This window comes from Dermacentor variabilis, chromosome 4 (assembly GCF_050947875.1).
Source record: "Dermacentor variabilis isolate Ectoservices chromosome 4, ASM5094787v1, whole genome shotgun sequence".
Classification (NCBI taxonomy): Eukaryota; Metazoa; Arthropoda; class Arachnida; order Ixodida; family Ixodidae; genus Dermacentor; species Dermacentor variabilis.
Genome location: NC_134571.1, coordinates 9,378,496 through 9,400,762, shown reverse-complemented (window position 1 = coordinate 9,400,762; position 22,267 = coordinate 9,378,496). Strand labels below are relative to the sequence as shown.

At 49.4% G+C, this 22,267-nt stretch overlaps 1 protein-coding gene across 5 annotated transcripts in view; it reads right to left on the bottom strand.

Moving 5' to 3' along the window:
• The window catches only part of LOC142578646 (transient-receptor-potential-like protein), a 302,488-nt gene that overhangs the window by 73,441 nt on the left and 206,780 nt on the right, over positions 1 to 22,267 (bottom strand). For all 5 annotated transcript variants that reach the window (XM_075688081.1, XM_075688079.1, XM_075688082.1 and 2 more), the window contains 2 exons: positions 3,114 to 3,893; positions 206 to 561 (listed from right to left, as the gene is read on the bottom strand). In XM_075688081.1, coding sequence (XP_075544196.1) covers positions 206 to 561; positions 3,114 to 3,893 — 1,136 coding nt within the window. The remainder of the gene's footprint in view (positions 1 to 205; positions 562 to 3,113; positions 3,894 to 22,267) is intronic.

Here is a 22,267-nt window from a genome sequence, read left to right as displayed (position 1 = left end):
TTTTAAAAAGATGAATTTGTTCCAACTAGGCCGACTCGCAGTCTTACTAATGTTCAATTTTTTTTTTTTTGCGATTACCTTTTGGCAGGCACGGATGCGCATGCACCACGCGACGTGAACGCGCTTACAACGTTTTGCACCAATCGCTTATAACATGATATAGTGAACTCAAAAGTTTAGAGCCACGACGACAAAGGGTGCTTACGTGAGGAAAGCGTCCGGGTTGTGGTGGCAGTTGAATGTAATGTTCACGCCGCCGACTTCCTTGGTCTCGCAGAAGCCCATGGTAGGATCGTAGTACCAGTACAGCTGGTTGAGTCCACACACGAAAGAAGTGAGGACCAGGAAGAATATGAAGAGGAACTTGGCGATGTCGACGATCATGCAGCCGAGCGAGATCTGTAGCGGACCCAGGTGCGGGTTGGTCTGGAACAGGTAGATGATGCGCGCGAAGCTGAACACGTTGGCCATGGCGAACACTCCCTCCGAGATGAGCGTCGGGTCGTTAGCCGGCCACTGGACCCTGTCCAGAACGCGAGCGCCGTACTGCCCGCTCTGTACCTGCGCGACGAGGGCGGTGCCGCACAGCTCCGGGTGAATTCGTGAGGGACGTGCTTGAAAACGCAGCAGATGGTCGAATGCGCACCTTTCACTCGCTAGCATGCTTTCTCTGGTTTTTAAAAGAAAGTGATGGTTCTGAAGTAAATAAAGGACACTTTATCGCTTTTTTATGTCATACATGGATCACAAAGGCGTCTATACGTGGATACTTCTTGTTGAATACAAAGCTTAATTCTGCACACCACAACGTCTGCCAATGACGGAGTGTGATCACAAAGAGCGGTTTTTGTGGCATGTATTTCTCTAAGCAGCTGGTCGGAAACGATGCAATGACGGAGCGTGCCTACAAAGATGTAGGCACGCACGCACACGCACGCACGCACGCGCGCGCACACACACACACACACACAAAACTTGATGCGCAGCGCTTTAGTGAGGGAACTTGAAGCCATCCGCAATGCCGTGCAAGATGACACCTCTAGACTGTCTACATTCAGGCACATATATTTTCGCTGACGCCTTACCGGTCATTCAAGAACTCAAGAACGTTCACAATAAATTAGAAATCTGTGAGAGGATACACACCCTGCATCGCAATACAGGTACATGAGTCAAGGCACACAGTTCTATATATACGTTCTCGTACAGTCGCGCTTACACATTCTAGCATGGATTCAAACCGCCAACTTGTTTTAACTATATTAACAAGCACGGTGTCACGCGCGCACAGGTACACATGGACACATCTCGCTAGATGAGCTCGGAAACTCTCTGTGCAAAATGCTGGGGTGAGCAATCGCGGCAGCAGCGGCGATCGAATTTATGTTCACGCATCTCTCACTACAACGCAAACGAAACGTCGAAAGCGCAGCGCATACGAAGCTACCGGCTCTGCGCGCACTCTGCGAACATCGCAGATTGCTTTGAAGATGACGCTCTTCAATCTATGATGACGCCCTCGTGGGCGCGCACTTTGGCCGCGTCGCAGATCGCTTTCAAGGTACGGCGCCCGATCGGCGGCGCCGTTAGCAGCAGCCGCCGGAAAAGAACCCCGCCTCGCCCTTGTGCCTCGCGGGCATCAGGAGAGGGCGCGCATCTGGCTCCCCTCCCTCGCTCGCACAGGCGAGATTGAACAGCGTTCGCCGGCTTACCCTCGCATGCTTTCCCTAGCCCATACAGCGCACGGCGCGCTGTATTATCGTCCTTAGACTTTATCAGAACCTCAAGGCGACGGCAGAAACGCGCCTGGAGTGTCCATGTTATTGCTCTCGCAATAATAAATACGTTTATGAAAGGGAGCGAGTGGTCACAATAAAGGTCAGAGGGGGAAGGGCTACCGCCCATGCAGCATCAAATCATACGTGGGAAACGCGACGGGCTCTCGCTGAATGAAACTTAGTTCGAAAAGTGGCCCTCGTCCGTGTCATTGTTTCCTTCTTCCTCTCGCGCTTCAACCCTGCTCGTCAGCACATCCTCAACTCCGATGCCCATTAAGTTGCGCAGCGCTGAACGAGCGCCCACCAGGAGGCGGCGTTCGCACACTTCCGAGGCCACGCATGCGTTGTCCCACCTAATGAATCAAGTACCCGACAAATGTGGAAGCTTGGGCGAGTTTCTAACTTACAGTAAAGCTAAGCTTTGACAGAAAAAAAGCCAACGCCAGACAAGATAGATGACAAAAAATAATCCACAAGACGAACACACAGAGAACGTGCGCTGTGTCTGCGTTCTTGCCTTCTGCGCTTGCTTTGTCATCTGCCCTGTGTAACGTTGGTCCTTTTCAGTCAGAGCCCATCCGTTGCTACATACTATGCTTTGAGTGGATCCTTGTAGGTCTCCGAACTCTGCCACAGTTTGGAGTTGTGCCGGTCGACGACATATCTATAGCCTGTAGAAAATGAAACTGAGTTGGCATGGTCGGTCACCGTATAACACATGACGAAAGGAGAGGCGGCAGCAGAGACACTACAGAAGCGCTGAAAACCAGCACAGAATGATCCGCACCAGTTGCAAACCACCTACAGCATGAGGGGCCTAATTCACAGAGCTTTGCGTTCGCAAGTGCCATTGGCCGACCGGTGGGAACTGTATCCGCTGACTGACAAACCTGCGCCGTGTCGCCCGTTGCCGTCGCAGTATATTATTGAAAAGAACATTTTCTAAAAGAAATGTTTAATTACGCACATTTTACTTCTAGTTCTGGTGTCTTATGTCTCATTATTGCTCCTACTCGAGAAGCGCGCAGAGCTCCTGAATCGCTAGTCTGGCCGCCATCATCCCGCGCCGCCAGAGAGTAAGCGCACTGACTGTTCATAGCACGGGACACTCCAGCTGTTCTGCCTGCAAATGCTCCGCCTTCTGTGAGTGCTGATGTCTCACACAGCAGCCATCGCGGCGGCTGTGCAGGGTAACTGCTGGCATAATTAAAGACTGCGATTCAGGCTAATGCGCGTATGTCAAGAATCGACATGAGTCATGTTCGGCGAAAACTTTGCTTCCTGCTCTAAGGGGCGCCAACATTGCTCCAAGAGAGCTGCGGCAAAGAGACGCACCTGGAAGTAGGCGACAGCGCGCAGCGAGCCGGTGGTCAAGTAGAGCGAGAGCATGATGAAGTCGAGCCAGTTCCACCACTGACAGACGTACGCCTTGAGGCCTTCCTCCCAGAGCTGCTTGCACTCGGCCCACACCATGCCGGTGACCCAGAAGAGGATGAGCCACTCGACGGGCGAAGGCGCGGGGCCCCGGATGTTCTGGCGGGCGCGGTCGGTGCCCGTCGAGGCGAGGATGAGCAGCAGCAGGAAGCAGCCGAAGGAGGCGCTGTGGTAGATGAACTTCATGAAGGGCGAGCGCACCACGCGGCTGAAGCGGGACCGCGGGAACGCCAGGTAGTAGCACGCGATGAGCGGCAGCAGCATGATGAGCCCCGCGCACAGGCACGTCTTGCTCAGGGCGTTGCGGCGCCGCCACACGGGCAGCCCCTGGTACCAGATCGAGGTGAGCAGCTGCTGGCAGTTCGGGTGCGCCACGAACTGCTTCTGGTCGTACTTGAGCGCCATCTTGAGACGCGACAGCGTAAGGCCCCGAGGCGCCGTCTGGCAGGGGCCGCCCGACATGCAGTACTGCTCGGGGGCGACCTCCGCCTCCTCTTCGTCGTCCGAGTCGTCGAGCAGCTCGGGGCTGGTGCGCTTGTTGAGCACGGCGATCACTTCCTCGCTGCTGCGACACAGGTCGAGCAGCTCGCACGAATACTTCTTGCACTGGTTGCTCAGCTCCAGGTAGATCTCCTTGAACTCGTTCTCGCGCTGGGCCAGCCTGCCCAGCTCCCACGAAAGCTGCGCGACAGAGGAGCATGGGTCGTCAAGCGGCGCCTCGCTTCGGCCCGAGCTATCGGCTCTGCTGCGGCACGATACTTGTGGCTAGTTCACATTGGGGATTTCGCGAGTGCACGTTCAATGACAAGGAATACTGCGGCAAATGGCGCTGCAAGTAAGTGAACGCGGCCAGCGGGTCAGCGAGACTGATTATCCCTTTCCTTCGTTCTTGCTAAGGGGCCCTCCTTCGCTTTGCTCAGATGCTGTCGAGCGATGAACTTGTCATCCGTTGACGAGAGCGGCACTCCGCTTTACATGATTCATATAAGAGTGAAGATGCAGCGCAAAGCCAGGTTGCAGATTTTAAAAGTAGCGCATGGATAAGTCAACGCTTCTCCGCAGAACATCCTACAATCACACAAAAGAGGACGCCACAATCATATAAAAGCACAAACGAACATGTTACTGACACCATACTATGCCCACTTAGTGGTTATGACGTTTTGCTGCTGAGCTAGAGGTCACCGTTACGATCCCGTACGAGGCGGCCGCATTTCTAAGGGGAAAAATGAAAAAAAGACACCTGTGTGTTTAATTTAGGTGCACGCTAAGGAAGCCCAGATGATCAAAATTGATCCGGAGTCCCCCACTATCACGTGTCTCATGATCACATCGGGGTTTTGACACATAAAACTCAAGAATTTAATTGGAATTTAACACTATAGACATTATATTAACAGGGAGCCAGGATCCCCATCTGTAAACCCCACGGAGCCTATCCCTCCGAGAAGCACACTGTGTGAGTTCCCTGCGACCTCTGCTTTCAAATGATGATGCTTTCATGTATGATGTATGTATGATGTATGTATGATGTAGGATGTATGCGTGTACTATTTGTAACGCCGCTTCTCTTTTTTGTACCAGCTCTCTGCTGTACCGTTGTACACTGCTCCTTTTGTTACGGGGGCAGAGACCTCGTCAGGCAACCATGCCTTGAGTCTCTGCCACCCGTAGGATGATGTGATTTTCCTGCAAATAAAAACCGACTGACTGATTGACTGACTGAAAAACGCAATTCGTTCAAAGGTATCACCAAACAAGCCTTCCAGCAGCTGGGAGGAGTGGACCACTTCCCCTGAGAGAGAGAGAGAGAGAGAGTTTAACGGTAAAGGTGGAGATGTCGGCCGGAGAAGCTTGTCTCTAGCCTGGTACTCTACAACTGCGGTAAAGGGTTAGGGACAGATCAGGAGCGAAAGAGGGAAACATGAGGTGGCGATGCAATACTCTAGTGCATGCTAGTCGAGGGAGAGAGAGAGAGAGAGAGATGGGGTGGGAAAGGCGGGGAGGTTAACCGGAGGAGCATGTGGTTTGCTACCCTGCACTGGCCGAAGGATAAGGGGAAAATAAAGACGGGAAGAACAGCGGAAAGATAAAGCAATGGAACCAGCTTAATATACGGTACCGACACGGTGCACAGTTCTTGCAGACGCCCTAAACATACCGTCTTCAGTTTATTGCAGACAAATACCAAGTTACATGACGTCCGTATGTCCATACGTGTCTCCTACACGCAAACATACTACACAAATATACCCGGAACCCCGAAGAGTTACACGAGCGCTTTACACGGTTATAGAAAAGACCGCGTGTGGCGCTTTTATATGGAAGCAAGCACTGGTTCGAGGATTTAAAACTTTGAACCGATGTCTGAACTACAGGTGTTTGACGCCGGCGAGCAGGATTCGCGAGCTGCTAATCAACTGCCTGAACATAACCTTGATTTGTTACAAATTATGGCATTTTACGTGCAAAAACCACTTTCTGATTATCAGGCGCGCCGTAGTGGAGGACTCCGGAAATTTCGACCACCTCGAGTTCTTTAACGTGCACTTTTACGACTTTGCACCGCTGCCACCACTATTACGACTTTGAGGTGGTCCCGTAGCGCTCGTCACCCGTTTCGTGACAGAGCGTTGGTAGCGAAGACTCCGAGTCAGGCGTCGGTGAGAATAACAAAAGGGACTTTATACACTATATACAGGTCATTATACAGGACATGATCGGGTCGGCACTGGGGCCGAGAGCTCACAGCAAACGCGACTGTTCCAGCACGGCGACGTCCGGCGAGACTGCAACGCGTGACACATCTCACTCCACTCGAGAGCGGCACTCGGCTCCCAGTGGGCCGGTGGATCCGGTTTTCCAGGCGGTGGCGTCGGGACTTATAAAGCCCCGAGAAACGATTGTTACTCAAACGGCCCAATACAAAGCCAGCACTCGACGGTCGTCCGACAGGTGAAACCAGTGACCGCGCTGGCCACCCGCTTCCAAGTTGCCGTGCGCGGTGACCTCCAGGGAAAAGGAAATACGGCGCCGGGCTGTCTAGCACTTTGTTGCACGTTTGGACATGTCGCTTGCCGATGCTTCTCCGGGGACGCCGCTGCCTGACGGCTCAGCATCTTCGACTTGTCAAGGGAGAATTAGGGCGCTGTGCCTTTCGGCGCAGCCCCGGGTTTGTCCAAAGGGCGTTCGCAGTATAAATTCTGCATCTTGTAGATTCGGAATCCGGGCTGGTGGTAATGGCACAACAGCACCTAAATCTAAGTACCCGCGGGTGTTTTCGCATTTCGCCCCCATCGATATGCGGCCGCCGTGGCCAGAATTCAATCCCGCGACCTCGCGCTCAGCAGCCCCACACCGTAGCCACTGAGCAACTGCAGGAGGTCCTTGACTTGTTGATCCGAAGACGAAGATTCAGGTCGGTTGTATAGGGTCTGCGCTTCTTTACTAATATTTTGTGACGGCAACGAAAGCCACACAATACAATCTTTGTCCGCCAGTCTTGAATTAACTTGTGATGGCTTCAGTGACGGCAAAGAAGACCACACAGTGGAGAGAGAGACAATAAACATGTTTTTCCATAAATGAAGCTTTCGAGAGGCAGCCTCATTCCACAATACCTTGAGCTCGGGCGGCGTCCTGGGCCCTCGCAATTAGCCGTTGCTGATCATCGAGGTCGAAGGTGGCCAAGGCACTCTCCCAAAGCTCGTTGGTTTGATAAAGGTTCGGATGATGTAATACCGCCTGTCTGCAACCCCCTACTATGTACCTGAGGAACCCGGGTTCTGCACAGAAGCGGCATTGCGGAGAGAATTGTGTAGGGGCTGTGAGGTGATTTCTGGTTGGATCGGGGAATGCCTTGTAGAGCTCGGAGGAATCGCTCCTGCTCTCTAGGTAGTGACTTGCGTGAGGGTGCGTATGTTCTGCAGGTTAGCTTGTAATGTTGCGTGGTGTCTTGATACGAGACTACAGGGTCCACGCGCTCGGGTTCGAATTCCTCGGCATCGGCTCGGTGGGTCAAACCTCGAGCCACGTGGTTGGCAACCTTGTTGCCAGGAATGCCGTGATGAACTGGCGCATCGATGATCATGACTGATGTTGTTCGCGGCTTTTGATTGATGATCTTGAGAGTATTGGCATGAATTTTGCCGCCAATGAAGCTGCAACACATCAGTTGAGAGTCGGTCCCTATAATTTGAGCCTCTGTTTAGAAGAGCGCGAGGGCTATGGCCACTTCCTCGGATTAGAGGGAATTGTTTCGGGGGAGTGAAATGCTGCCCAGATGTTGTTTGCAGACGATTACGGTGACTGTTGTGGCCGGACGTAAGACCCCGCGTCCGTGCAGGCTGTAGAGGATTGACTCCCTTATTGCTTGTGTATGGCCCGGGCCTCTCTTCGCTGGGCGTGGTGCACTTATAGGTACATGTTGCGAGGTAGGGGATGTACGGTGATGTTGCTCCAGACGGCATGGGGTAAGTTCATAGTCTGACGCGGCGGTTGGCTGAGCGGGGCAGAGAGCTCCAGATGTACGGAAGCGGGGAGGTCCATCCTCTTAAGCCACGCAGTGGAATCTTTTTTCTTCGGTATAGGTGTCGCGTCTGAATTTGTATCGCATGCTTGACGATTCAGTCGTTTGTGAGGGTTCTTCAGGTATTACAGACCATCTTTGGTCCGTTGCTGTACTCACTGCGCTTCTGCAAGCGCTTTCTTGGACAGGGTACTGTGGTCGCTGCCTCACTTTGAGTAGAATGGTTTCTGTCAAGACGTTCCGCTGGTTATAGCGAAGCCACCGAACGCATCGTCGGCGCAGCGGTAGCACCAGGCACAGTTCACAAGTGCAGCGTCCCAAAATCGCCTTTTTATTCGCCATCCGTCCTTATGTGACAATGAGGACGCCACTGATCATTTGTTTAATTATTATGTGCCCCCTATACAGTTTCTAACAATTTTCTTTGATATTGTTCGTTCAGTTTTCATTTTTGGTCAATCCTTCGATGTTGTCTCGTATGGTCCGTTGCGTTTAGGGCACCTTAGGGTGTTTATGACCCAATTAGGGTCCTCATGGTCACCGCCATACCAAGGATATGCTGTCTTGCCCGTACAAAGAGCACATCTGGTGCCCCAACTTTTCACACATTTGCGGCACAGCAACGGCCGAGGAATGTACGGACGAAACGAATGTCTGATGTATCCTGCTTTTGCCTGCGTTAGTAATTTGTCCCCTTTGAAGGGAGCTTTACGCATTTAGATCGACAAAAAAAAAAATGAATTCCCGTAATGCGGAGAAGTGACACAATAGGCGTCGGGAGATTGTCATTTATTTCTGTGCCGACGTCAGATATAACCCAAGCAGTTCTGTTGCTGTCATGTGCGACAAATTACCGCTTTGGTATGTTTCCCAGTACCGACACGTTCTTGAGAGTGTATAGAATAGTTTGTGTTGGAACATTAACAGTTAGTATGTTCCTTTTTGGATCGATTCGGATCTCTCTGACTTGCCCAGGGCCTTTCTGTTGAGGCGGTTAAACGTTGCGCGTTGATATTCTTGACGATGTCGGTACTGGCACGTAGGCCATGGTGTACCTTTCTTGAGTGAGTCGCTCATTGAAGCAAGACTCAGCCGTACACGAAGGTCTGCAGAGCCTTCTCTTCAATCGGCGATTAGAAGCCTTGGTATATCGATCACCAAATTCCCTGTCACCAACTTCAGCGGTTCTTGCTGACATGTGCAGCTCCGTGCCAAGATGCTGGGATGCTGTCAGCTGACATGACGCTTGCAGTGGCGACCACTGCCCACGCTAGACAGTTTATTCGGAAAGTCGTCAGCCACCGCTCAGACGGCGAGGCGTGCGCCACAAGGGTAATTTGGCATAAATACTTAGAAGACGTCAGCCACTAGCATAATCTCTTACTGATTGGTATAGCTCACTCTTCCCTAATTCACCTGACCACTTCCTCGGGAAAGCCAGACAAAAAGTATGGTGGCAACTTCTGGTGCAGCACATCATTAATTCGCTGGGCTAGGAGGCCCCAGCCTACCAAGGCTGCCTAGAGTGGGGTCTTAGTTCCTGTGGAACTAATAAATGTTATTTCCTTCTGAAGTTTCGCAAGCCCTAGACGAGAACGGAGGCGAAGGGTAATCGACTTTATAAGCACTTTTGAAAACCTCCAATGTTGGGTTGCCAGCAGTCTTTGTCCACAGACTCTGCAGGTTTTGTGTACGTGGTACGCAACAGCGGTGTGTTCGCTCTTGCTGCCTTCGCTATTCGTGCAGCGTAAAGGCAGCTCGGGGGAAGACACTCTTGCACAAACATGCAAGTGTGTCAGGGCTGGCACTCCCTCCCACTGTCTGTTAAGACCCAGGCGGTAGCGCTTTCGTTCATTTGCTTTTGTTCTTTATGCTAGCACACGTATCGCGATCCAGTCAAGTTGTGTTTATAAAGATGTTTCGGTGTGTCAGGTTAGTTTTTTGTAAAGCCTCGTTTCTAAACAATATTTTTTTTCAAAGAAATCTATTACAGCTTCCGGCTGACGAAGTTGGACCACGTGGGGCCCTTCGCACAGTGTGGCTTATGCGGTTCTACACCATGCAGTAGAAGTTCACATCGCGACAGAGGCTTAAATTGCAAAATATACTGTAGAGCTCCAGCCTATTTTTCACAATAGGGGCCCTATAAGGTAAAACTATTCTTATCTGTTTTTACTACAATGTCCTTACGTAAAAGTTACGTAACCATCGACGTAAACATCGGGCAGTGACTCGCAGTTGTTTGCAGAGGCCACTAAAACGCTCTCCTCGTTTACAGGAGGTCGCTTTTGTTAGCTTTCAAAACGAATAACATTGCTTTATTTGACAGGTTTTTTTCTTTTCTGATTGACTGACCAGAGAGGAGGAATATGCAGAAGCGGAGAGTGTTTCGGTGGGGCCGGGCTTTCGCAGTGAAAGTAGCTAGCCGGATGAGGAGGGTGGCGATTGGCCCGATTCTCCTAGCTTAGCTCTCGGTGTCTGGTAAAAATGCAGCTCAAACAGATACTCCGCGAAGAAGAGTCGGCAGAGCGATGTCGTGTACGTGCCCAAAGGGCTCTAAAGCGTTACATTGCCACGCAACATTTTTATCATAAGCAGAGAAATTCATTCTCCCTGGCAGCACCGAGTAGCCAGTGCCAGAGCAATCGGTGGGCAACAAACTTTTATTGCAATTGCAAAAAAAAAAAAACTGTTTTGTTCGGCATATTACCGCTTCTTAGTGCACACACGTCACTTTGACGTGGTGAGTTTTCGCAGTTTTCTGACGTCGCAATAACAGAAAGGCGTAGTGGGCGCAGCCCGAAAAATTTAGACCGATAGTGAAGGGATAATGGCAAAAAGAAAAGGCGTCGAATCAGAAATACTTTTCTTTTTGCTTTTGCTCGGCCCAATTATGACGCGTGATCACTGTGTACACGTCATATCAGATGTGTAACTTTCGCGGTTTTCGTCACGTCGCGCGACAGATAGACGTTGTGCGAGTGACCTGAAAAATGTTTGACCAATCGTGGATGGCTATAGCGACAGTATCGGATTGAAAAAGCAGATTCGAATAGCCTTACGCTACAGCACCTCTGCACAAAAATGTCCGTGCCCACACATTGGGCACGGTGCCTGCCGGCCTTGGCCGTCGTGCCCCGTTCCGTCCGTCCACGCCGACGAGCTTCCAATGGGCTGCCACGCGCACGTCGGATCTGGCAGCGTAATAAACTGGATAAAAGCTCATCTTTTTGTGTCAACAGCAATTAGTTGAAATCGAACGCCAGCAATTCGATTGGGCAGAGATGTCATCCGGAGTACCACAAGGAACAGTCTTAGCACCAATTATATTTTACTGTATATCAATGACATGGCAGATAACATGAAATCAAATGTGCGCATGCTTGCAGACGATCGTATCATATATAGGGAGATTAGGAACCATAATGATCAAGTAACACAAAATTACGAACTTGCGCAAATAGCAAACTGGTGTCAGGCATGGCAAATGAAGATTTAGACAAGACACATGAGAGTAAGCAGAAAGAAAGATCCCCTACACTAGAATTCAACTACACGATCGAACAGCAGAAATTAAAAATTGTTGATGACTATAAATACTTGGGCATTGTTCTATAACCTGATTTGAAATGTGACAAACATGTGTCGCACATATCTTCCAGGGCATTTTTAACACTTTGTTCGCTTAAACGCTCTAAAAGCTTTAAAATCTGCCTCACATGACAATAATATGCTAACCTACACTTCATTCGTTCATCCTATACTAGAATATGGCATCGCCTGTTGGTCCCCCCATACCAAATAGTGCATAAAACACGTAGTAGTAATACATAGAAAAGCCATAATATTCCTTTGCAATAAATAAAACCGTAATGATTCAACGAAAGAACTCCTTAAGAAAGCTTGCCTCCCGGCGATTTGTAAGCGTGCTAAATTCTTACGCCTTAAGTTTCTATTTCACCTCCTTAATGGCCGTTACAAACTAAACAGTCGTACGTTTGTATCTTTCGCTGAACGGCGAAACCCTAGAACTAAACATCCTAAACATTTAACGAAAAATCGGTTCTACACTGAGACATTCAGGTATTCGTTATTTCCACGTACAATCAGATATTATAATTTATTGATCAGAGATATAATTTGCTCATCCAACAATTTCCTTCCTCTGCTTGAAAATTATGTCTGCCAGTACTTATCGTGACTGTAAAAAAAAAAAAAAAACCGACATACACCGCATTTTCCTTTTATTTGGTTTCAATGTACTTCTTGTTGTTAATTTTCTGCTTCTCTATTGTAGTTCTTCATTAATCGTCAAGGGCTGGCTCAGGAAGGTCGCACCCTCTTACCGTACTGCTCAACTACGTTTTGTTTTTAGCCGCAATATTAACAAGTGTATAACAGTTTATCGTTCATATTTTAATGCAATGCATTTACCCCAAGTCCTGCAACAGCCTCCATGTGGAGGCTAGCACCATGTATAAAATAAAATAAAATATATAAATAAATGTATGTTGCATCCGGGGGAGTTAGGACAGCCTTGCGCGGAACAGACTACGGGAACAAGGACGAAGAAACACACCATGTTGGAAAGGCTTCCTTCCTCAGAATACGCGCAGGTATATTATTCTTCTTTTCGGCCAGAGCGCGACCTCCTATCCGATATTCCACATCTGTACTGTCCTCTTTCATTCCTTTGTCTCCGCGTCATCTACGCCTGTGATTTCAAACCAAACGTAAGCCGTACCGTTAGACTTTCCGCCTTTCTAGACAAGCAAATCAATCGAGCCTCATCGTTAATCATAAATCCATGACAAACTTTATTTTCCAAAACGTACATAATCCCACGACGTTACGACAAATGTTACCAATAACGACGACTGGACTAGTCCTAGTATCTAAGACAAATAAAAATGGCAGCAGGGGGTACGAAGTTAATCGTAGGCTATGGCATGTTTTAATTTGTTGCATCGCAGGCAGAACGACGCGAATATAGTGGACCCACGAGACAACACAAGGCGGTCACTTCCAACAAGTTTACTCCCGGTTTTCAAAGCCGCATTTATACCACTCAGAACGACACATAGGACACGTGTGAAATGCCAGGCAAGCACAAACAAACCCTCAGAAATTGATCCTGGCGGCCTCGTCCTCTTCGTTATTATTTCCGTCCGTTAGAGAAACCTCATCGACACGGCAAGTTATTGCCCCAAGAACGAGAAAATATTGCGGGATATGCGATACGAGACTTGTCGATCGGCCTCAAGCACGACACGCACGCACGCGTCGACGCCGCCTGGCTTGAAGTGCGGAACCGCGGCTGCGGCACGGGAGACCGCGCGCCGCGTGGCTGCGTGCGCTGGCAGGGGAGGCTGTCGCCCGTGGCCCGGAAGGCGTGCGAGCTGCCGAAACGGCGCTGGGGAGACACGCGGCGCGCCGACCCCACTGCCGCAAGACGGCACCCAGGCCCGAGAGAACTGAACGGAGACACGCGAGAGCCGACACTGCAGCCAAACGGGTGGAACGCCGGCCGTGCTGTGCTTACCGCGCGAAAAAAAAAAAAAATGCTCGTTTTCCAACTTGCCTACAAGCATCATCGATGTTTTGCGCTATATGAAAGATAACGGGATTTCGAAACAAAATTTCACCAACATAAACTGCTTTCGTATTAGCGTTCTTAAATTAAATGCCAATGCAGTGCTGTTTGACTTGTCAAATAAATAGGCAACGCCCATTGAACGACTCCTATTTTCATTCCGATGCGTGTGAGCTCATGACGACGCCTCGAAACGTCGGCTCGCCATCCTCAGTCATGCAAGGGAATACGTGCGAATGGCCGTCTACAGAGCGTAGTATAGTCTGCAGGGCTTCGAGATTTCAGTCCGATTTTCCATGTCACGCAGGATTTGTCTGCGTTTTACACGCACATTCAAAACTAGAGGTAACGCGAGAACAGACCTAACGTTGTTCTTTTTTTGGTTTAAGATGCTCGCTACGTTGCTCATCGGCTCTGAATAACGCTCAAGTTGATTTGTAACTCAGACCGTAGGTCATTATGACCTTTAAGATTTGAGTAATCAAGTTTGTCGTTTGAACGGACAAGAATATTCAACCACAGAACATATATCATTGAAGGAGACACAATAGAGTATTTTTCATCGTTTTTTATTTCTTTGTTCGTTTGTTTCATTCCTTACTTCTGCGTACGTCCTTCAACGACCTCCTCCTCTTTCCGTGGGCGCATGCGCAGCGGAAGGTTTCCACTTGAGAACACCTCGTCTCGATAGCGCAAGAAAAGTGCGAAGCTTCAGAGATTCAGCGGGACGGAAAGCCTCTCGACTGCACGGAAACCGAGAGCGTGGCAGGCGGTATGCAGACAGACCACTTTGCGTTTGTTTCAGTTTCTTCTTGCTTTCCTTTCGTAGTTGTTTCTGGAGGTTTGTCATCCTCTAAACCTCCCAACAAGCTGGAATCTTTTGTGTTTCGCGGAGGCGGATGCCTTTTAGGCGCACTAGAGCACGAACTGCGGGCCATCGAAGAGAGAAACCGATATCGCAGCAGTTCCGATCCTACTCGTATAAGCACTGCCACCGTCATTTTTCGTCAGTGGACAAAAAATATAAAGAAAAAAGGGGGCAAAGTTGTAATCACCCTGGTTTTGCACGTTTCTGCTTTACAGCTACTTGCAGCAATCTGTGATGTCTCTTTCTTGGCGTTTTCCCTTTTTCATTTATTCTTACTTTGCACTGCAACCTACATGTTTATGCGACGAAAAAAAAAGAAACAGAATTCTGCAAACACGTGCGGAACACACACACAGAGAAAAGAGAACGGTTTTAGAGCCATAATCTGTTTGGTGACAGACGCCGCCAAAAGAAAAAAAATAGAAAAAGAGCGCAGAAGCATAAACTGCTGCGCCAGTTGGTTCATTTTTAAAGCAATGAAAAAAAAAAGAAAGAAAAAATTATGGAAGAGGAGGCACGGCCGCACGAAGCCTTCAGTTTCGCGTCTTTTCGCATCCGGAGTGTTCACGTCTTCTGCTCTGCTTTCTTCGCTTAGTGTTTCAGTCGCTTGTAAGCTTTTAAATTTCGGCAGCGCGACGAATGTGAAAGAGCGGCACAATGCCCACGGTACGACACGGCGAACAAAGCGGAGTACGGCCAAAACGAGCTGGCAATTTACCGCATTTTCTGCTAGTTTTAGCATTTTTTTTTTTATTTTGAAAGAGAAGAGGGAACAAAGTGGTCACTGAGGGAAAGGCGGATTGGTCGAGGGCGGGGGGAGCAGAGGTTGCCCGCTTTGTGCCGATTTACGCTCGAGCCGCCCATCCCCGCAAGCCGCACCGCACGCGTGCGGTCGCGCGAAAGATTGCACGTATCAAACACTTGTGCACAAATTTCGGTTTACAATGTGTAAGGTATACACTGTGCACACAGTGTAAATGGTAATTTGTGCACAAGTGCTGGATACGTGCAATTTTTCGCGCGACCGCAAGCGTGCGGTGCGGCTTGCGGGGATGGGCGGCTCGAGCGTAAATCGGCCCTAACGACGGCTCGAAAGCAGGCAGAAGCAAGAGACAAAAGGCGGCCCCGCGGAAGCACCGATGACTGCTGCGAGAGAGCCACGGCGCAGAGCAAGCAGTGCTGCGATGCAAACGACAAGTGCCTATACGCACGCAGAAGCAGAACACCGGGCAGGCGGAGAGCGAAGACAGAAAGAAGAGAGGAAGCGAATGAAAGGTCGAGCGAGTGAGAGCAAGTGGGAAGGAGATCTGTGCGGACGCGCGAGGGTTGAGCGCTGTTAACGCAGCAGCGATGAGAGGAGCCCAGCGACGGCACTGCGAAAGGAGTGCTGCCGCTGCTACTTTTACCGCCGACCCGCACGTATGACAAACGCTGCACTCCTCTGCTTGAAGAGTACGCTGTGCTCTCGATGAAGGCTCAGCCCGAAAAAAAGAAAAATAAGCTAGGACACTCCCTGAAGGAACACCAGGTGGCAGCCGCCGGGAAACTAAGATGATCGCTTTAACCAACCAGAAGCATGGAACACGGCGCTATCCCCCTTATTCCGATGTTTGACAAGCAGCGTGAAATAAAGAGGAAATTTAAATGAAGAATTTCTCTTTCTTTTGGGTCATCAAAGTGACGTTACGCTACCGAAGAGCCGGCTACCAAGTCCGCGGCTGCAGCCATTGCCCGCTATACTGCACCTCCTCCTTTCCTCTCTCTCTCTCTCTTTGCCGCGTATAAGAGTTTTCTGAGTATAATCCCTATGATTTCTGCAGTGCATGCGTTGAGCGCCCAAGGCCTCACCTCTGCCCTCCCCCCACCCTCTACTTCTATTGCTCCGGCCTTTTACCACGATTGCACGCCACCCGTCTAGTTCTCCACCTCGCCTCTACATGGTCCGTCGCTCGATTGCGGAGAGCGGCGCAAATGCTTACGTTTTATGTTACATAGAAAAAAACCAGGCTTCATGGTGTTTAATAATACCACTTATCAGGCAGCCAATATAGGGAAACTAGAAAATCAAGGTTACAACAATAAGTATATCTAGATTAAAGAGGGAAGCAATGTGAAAAAAAGGGACGAAACTTTGACAGGTAAGCAATAATAATGAAACACTGATACCGCAATAATGAAACGTTGATTGTTGTGGGGAAAACGGTGAATACCAGGCTTAATGCAAGCCGTACAGCAAGGGCACATCGTTTCCGAATACGCGTTTGACAACTCGGTGGTGTGTTTTAAATCCGAAGTGCAATCATGACTGCAGAATAATTGAAGGGCCCAACACTGGGTGTCTACCGAAAAACTACAAATGAGGCAGTACGGGGTGACGTGGGCTGTATATGTTTCGAAATGTTGTAAGGCACTACCTGCTTCGAAAAATGACTGCCAAGGTAGCGGCAATAAAATGCCTGCTAAGGCCAACAATTTACTCTCTTCGTGATTACGTTGTACTGAGCTCTACACTGGCAAAAAAAGACAAAGTAGGAAACGCGGATGCACAGGCCGACGAAGCACAAAAGAAAATATTCACGCAGAAACTCCTTTGGGAGTTGTCTAAATATGCGTAAGCATTGTACCACTTGCTCATCTCTACGTGATTCGGTGTAGTTATCAATGTTATGAAACTTGATAGGAACTGGTATAAACGACAACGCTGCGGCAACACGAACTGCTGCGAACGGGCGGCGCAAGGTGGATTGATGAGGCAAGCAAACTATCGCAGGTGGCGGCGCCAGCTGCGCTGATGACGTTCCGATCGTTATAATCTGTCGTCACTCTTTAGCCCCTTGTGCATCCGCGTCAAACCATTATGCGCCGCGCGGACCATATATCTTGAACCCCGTTTGCGATGCAGACAGAGAGTACCGACAGCTTCGCGCGCTGTGTTGTCGCCGCTTCGCGTTGAAGAGAGACGCATGCGCCCGCATCTTGGAAGCGATCAGCGAAAGCGGTACGGGTGCGGCGTGTGCTGAGAAATTTGTGAGCGCTGTGTTCGCGCCGCTCCGTACGAGTGGAAGCTTCGACCGCCAGCCCGGAAGTAAAACCTCTCGCTGATGCGGGCTTTATCTATATTGTATGCGTGATTCGAAGGAATGTATGCACTTTTTGCTTAACTTCGCCGACTGCTTGAAGCCTGCTTCATTTCCATCGCGGGTCGGCACGGTACTGCACAATCTCCGGGATCGGCCCACATTTTTGTCTTACGTCACGGACGGTTTTTCTCGTTGTGTAGGCATGAAGATTCTCACGCATTAAAATTACAATGTAGTTACACGGAAGTGCTGTCGTATGTGTTCCTTCGACTTTGTCTTCGTCTTTAGCGCTTTTTTATGAAAACCGTCAAGGTGAACCAACTCGCCCAAATCAAGGTATTGTAGCAAAGACGGACCAAGAAGAAGAAACTTTAGTAAAGAATAGTCCGGCAGTTCTTGATGTGGTGGCCTCAGGTGACGGCTCGAAGTTCTTGGACTCGAGCGGCATCTTCGGCTTGCCGGACGGCCCAGAGCTGGTCTGCCGCTAAAAAAAAAAAAAAAAAAAAAAATGTGGACGACGCTGAAGCTTCGCCTTTAAAAGTGGAGCGCGATAGCATTCACAGATCCCTGACTGCTTCTCACGTTTCCTGGCAACTGCAGCTTATGTATCCATAATGTTTAGCGAAAAACGCTGGCGGCGAACGCTACGCAGGATGACGAGCTTTCTGGTAGAAGCGCGGCCTCTTTCGTGGGCTGTTCTTCTGTTATTGTTTCGCACTTTTATTATTTCAGTCTGAGAAGGAGGATGAAAAGGAAGGAAGGAAAGGTAGTGAGGTCGACCAGACGCACGTCCGGTTTGCTACCCTACACATGGGGAAGGAGTTTAGGGGAAGAAAGGAGAGGGACGGAAGAAGGCAGTCTCGGTGTGAGTACATGCGGATGTCCATTACTTCAAGCCTATAATCGGTCACTGAGGCCAGACGCTTTCATGAAATGTAACAGTGCCCGCGTCTCTTTGTAAGCCTGCGACACATAGGGCCGTGGTCCGAGAATCTTAGTCTCTGGAAATTGTCTGTTATCTAATCGGCTTAGCACCCGCTGAAGCACGTCGCTTTCGTCCTCATGGAGATCACAAAACACAACACGTGCCCAATCGTGTCTTCGCAGTTGCACGAGTCACAGATTGGTGTGTCGGACATTCCAATAAAGAATGAGTAGGCTTTCGTAAAAGCCACCCCTATCCAGAGGCGGCAGATTGAAGTTGCATAACGGCGGGAGAAGTTCGATGAAATCTGCAGCTTCAATGTAGCATCCAACCGGTGAAGACGGCAGTTGGAGAAAATCGGGGTATTCCACAAAGCTTCAGTCTTGGTTTGAGCAAGTAAACGAAGACCCCTCGCAGGATCTGTCCTTGATAAGAGTATAGGAAGTGTCAGGGTTTCTTTATCGGCTGACCAGGCGGCATCGTCAGCAAGGTCGTTTACGGTGATGCCACAGTGCCCCGGAAGTCATTGGAAGATGATGTCATGTCCGTTTATGAGGGCTTGATGGAGAACCTCTCTGGTCTCAAACACCAGTTGGTCATGGGTCTTGCGTCGTAAGGCTGACTGCAGACTCTGAAGGGCTGCCTTGGAGTCGCAAAAAACGACCCATTTTCGAGGTTTGTCTTGTGCGATGTAATTAACAGTGGCACGTAGGGCGGCAAGTTCTGTTGCCGTAGAGGTCGGGACACATTGAAAGTAATTGTAATCTGTAAGGCCGGGATGATAACAGCGCCAGTGGAGCTGGTGGCTGAGACAGATCCATCGGTGTAAATGTGCGTTCTTTGTTCGTATGCCTCGCTACGTAATGACAGTGTGAACTGACGTAGAGCTACTGTTGATTGACGGGTCTTCGTTATTCCCGAAATCGTGAGGCGTACTCGCGGTCGTCGTAGGAAACAAAGGGGTAACAGTGGTCTTGCTACTGGTGTAAAGCCCGACGGAAGGTAGCCTTGGTGTGTCGCAACAAGTTTAGAAAATGTTGATTGAGGTCTTTGTGCTGGAAAAGCAGCAATATAATCACTGGGTACGCGACATAGATGTCGAATGTGTGCTCTAAAGCTGTCAATGGTTATATATGTTGGAACCAAGTAGTCTCTAGCAATCATAATTGTTGCGTGAGTCGAAGCGCATCGTTGTAATCCAAGACATGTCCGTAGAGCCTGGCCTTGCAAACTTTCGAGGGTAGGAATGTTTGTTTTACATGTGTTCGCCCAGAAACAGTGCTCTGTACAGCTGTAGCATGGACCGTACCGAAGTGTCCCAGGTTTTTCCGCACAGAAACCTCAGGATACGTACAATCGAAATTAGTCTCCGCTTCAGATAGATGCAGTGGGGGCTCCATGAAAGATCCCTGTCAATAATCACACCTAAAAAGCGGTGAGGTTTCTGCTATTTGATAGCCTGGCAATTGAGAGAAACAGGGTACAGTGCCATGGGTTCTTGCGTAAACGCGATTAAGCGCATTTTTCGATGGGCACTCTTAGGCCTTGTTTGACAAGGTATGAGCAACTTTTGTGATAAAACAAGAACATTAGGGCCGCATAGAATATATACGGCAATTTTCGCTCACAGGACGCCTGGCGTCGACGCCGGACGCCGACACCAGATTTTCCGCGACACCACTTTGTAATTTTAACGCTGTGGCGTTAAAATTACGAAGGTGAACACGGGTGTACAGATGGACGAGGCACAAGAAAAATACAAAGTAGGGGACACGGACGCAATAACAGACGAAGCCTGAGAAACATACAAATTAGGGAACACGGACGCAAAAACGGACGAAGAGCTAGAAAACTACAAAGCGGGGAACACAGACGCGCGCAGAAGCACGAAGCGCAAAAAGAAAAAAAAAAATGGCTGACGATTACGCTTCTTGGTAATGCGATCTTTGAGCGCAGCTGTTGCCTTATTTCAACGACAGGCAACCGCATACAGAGCACGCAGTGCCGAACGAAGGCGGTTCTGCGTTTCGGATTGGGCCGCACACACCGCGATTTACCGCTCCGACGACGGGCCATGGGGGGGGGGGGGCGGGGGAGGGGGGGTGATTAGCAGTTATTATTTAATGTTTCTTCTGAGGTGGGATGAGGAAACGGGTGGAGAACAGGGGTACTGAGTTGAGGTTACACACTCATTCATTCACAGACAGGCCTCAATGTGGCCGCACAAGGTTCGGGTAGGAAGTGGAAGTAAGGGGAAGAAACGGTATAACTGTCTTTCGAGTCACCGCAACGGCACTACGCCAGGTAAGGGGATTTATAGGGCAGAGTGGATAGAGTGTATAAGCGCGACTGAACGAGGGCATGGAAAGAAACTAGGAGGTAGGACGAGGACTTAGAAAGATACACTAGGACGAGGACGTAGAAAGAAAGATACACAGAGACAGCGCTTCACTTTCAACTATAGGTTTTTATTTTCGCACGCATCTATAAATATATGCCATACGAGCGGAAATAAACGTGACAGCAATAAAGAACGTTCAGTGGTGCATTTCAGTGAACCGTACACATGTGCAAGGCACGGGGAAAACATATACTGCAATGGTTACAAAGATAAACTGAGGAATCGTATCTCTTTTTCAGATAGCGACACTGATGGCTTGCTGACGCACAGTTCCACTGTTCCAGGAATAAGCGTTTCATTTGAACGGAGGACTGAAAGTGAAGAAAATGTTGTTCAGCCTTCAGTCTCACCGGTTCTCGTTCACCCGCAAGGAGAACCGACGAGACGGCTTAGAAGGCTTTGTACCCCTGGGCTCGTGGCACGAGGAGCCCGCGCCGGAGTGGACCAAGGCGGCCGACGAAGGCGACGATCCACGCTACTGAGTCCTTGCGTAGCAAGCACTCTACATATAGCAAAGGCCGTACTTAACCCACACCCCTTTACCTTCGCGTGCACATCAACCACAATGCTACATCCATGTAACGGAATAGCTGCGTGGGCTGGTTTATTTAGCCCTATTTAGCGTGCAATTCTTATTGAAGGAAAGAAGGCGACAGAACCGAGCCGTACTAACAACCACCCAGTTTTATTTCTCGCACATGTATATAGAGCCAGAGGCTAAAATGAGACAAACCGATAAATCGGCATGCATGTTGCTCGCACCACTACGAAAAGGGCAAATGACATCGTTAGCGTCAACATTTGTTTGCAATGATAAGCGAGTGACCTCACTAAGCAATAATCCGATGGATGGGGAGCTAATTAACACACGGAATCCCTGTCACGCGTATAGCCTCCGGAGACCCGAAAACAAGTCTGGGACATAATCCCTCTTCAGGCTGGTTTTTATTGTATATTGGCATATTACCAACGTGAAAGGCATCTTTTTTTAAAATGGAAATACCACGGTTTGATGCCGCAAGCTGCATCTACACGCACGTTGGGAAAAAGAACCATCGATCCACATTTGTTATGGTAAAGACTGTATTTCATTGCCTAGACACAGAGATGAAGATGGAGCTACGTGTTGGACATTGCCATGTTGCTGCTGCATTCTGTATCTTCTCGCAGTCTCGATGAATCTTAAACACATTTTAAGGCTGTTTTCAGTCATGTGTAACAACACAGACCTCTATATAAGTTTAGTGCAAAATTTCTCGAAAGCGGGTCACAGGCGCGTGAGAGAACCACCGCATCACAGTTGCACATGCACCAGACTTCATATCCAGAATGAATATTTTGAGTAATCACTTAAGAGTGAGTTTTAAAAAAGACTGAAGGCAATGTGCAATACAATGTAAAAAGGATCTCTCACAAATGCCTCCAAGCCGTCTGGTACTTGCATCTTATTGCCACACTCACTTTTCAAGCAAAGGAGTGCACTTGCACCTATAGCAGTGCACTGCCAGGCGATTGCCGACAGACCCGCGCATTAAGTTGTCGTGTTCACGCAGCCGGTCATTTGTATCGCGATAGCGGTATGCGACAGAAGACCTCGCCCCTGCATTCCACGCACTATTTCGCGTGCTTCTTCTCACAGGTACTGATGCGTGCCTTTCCA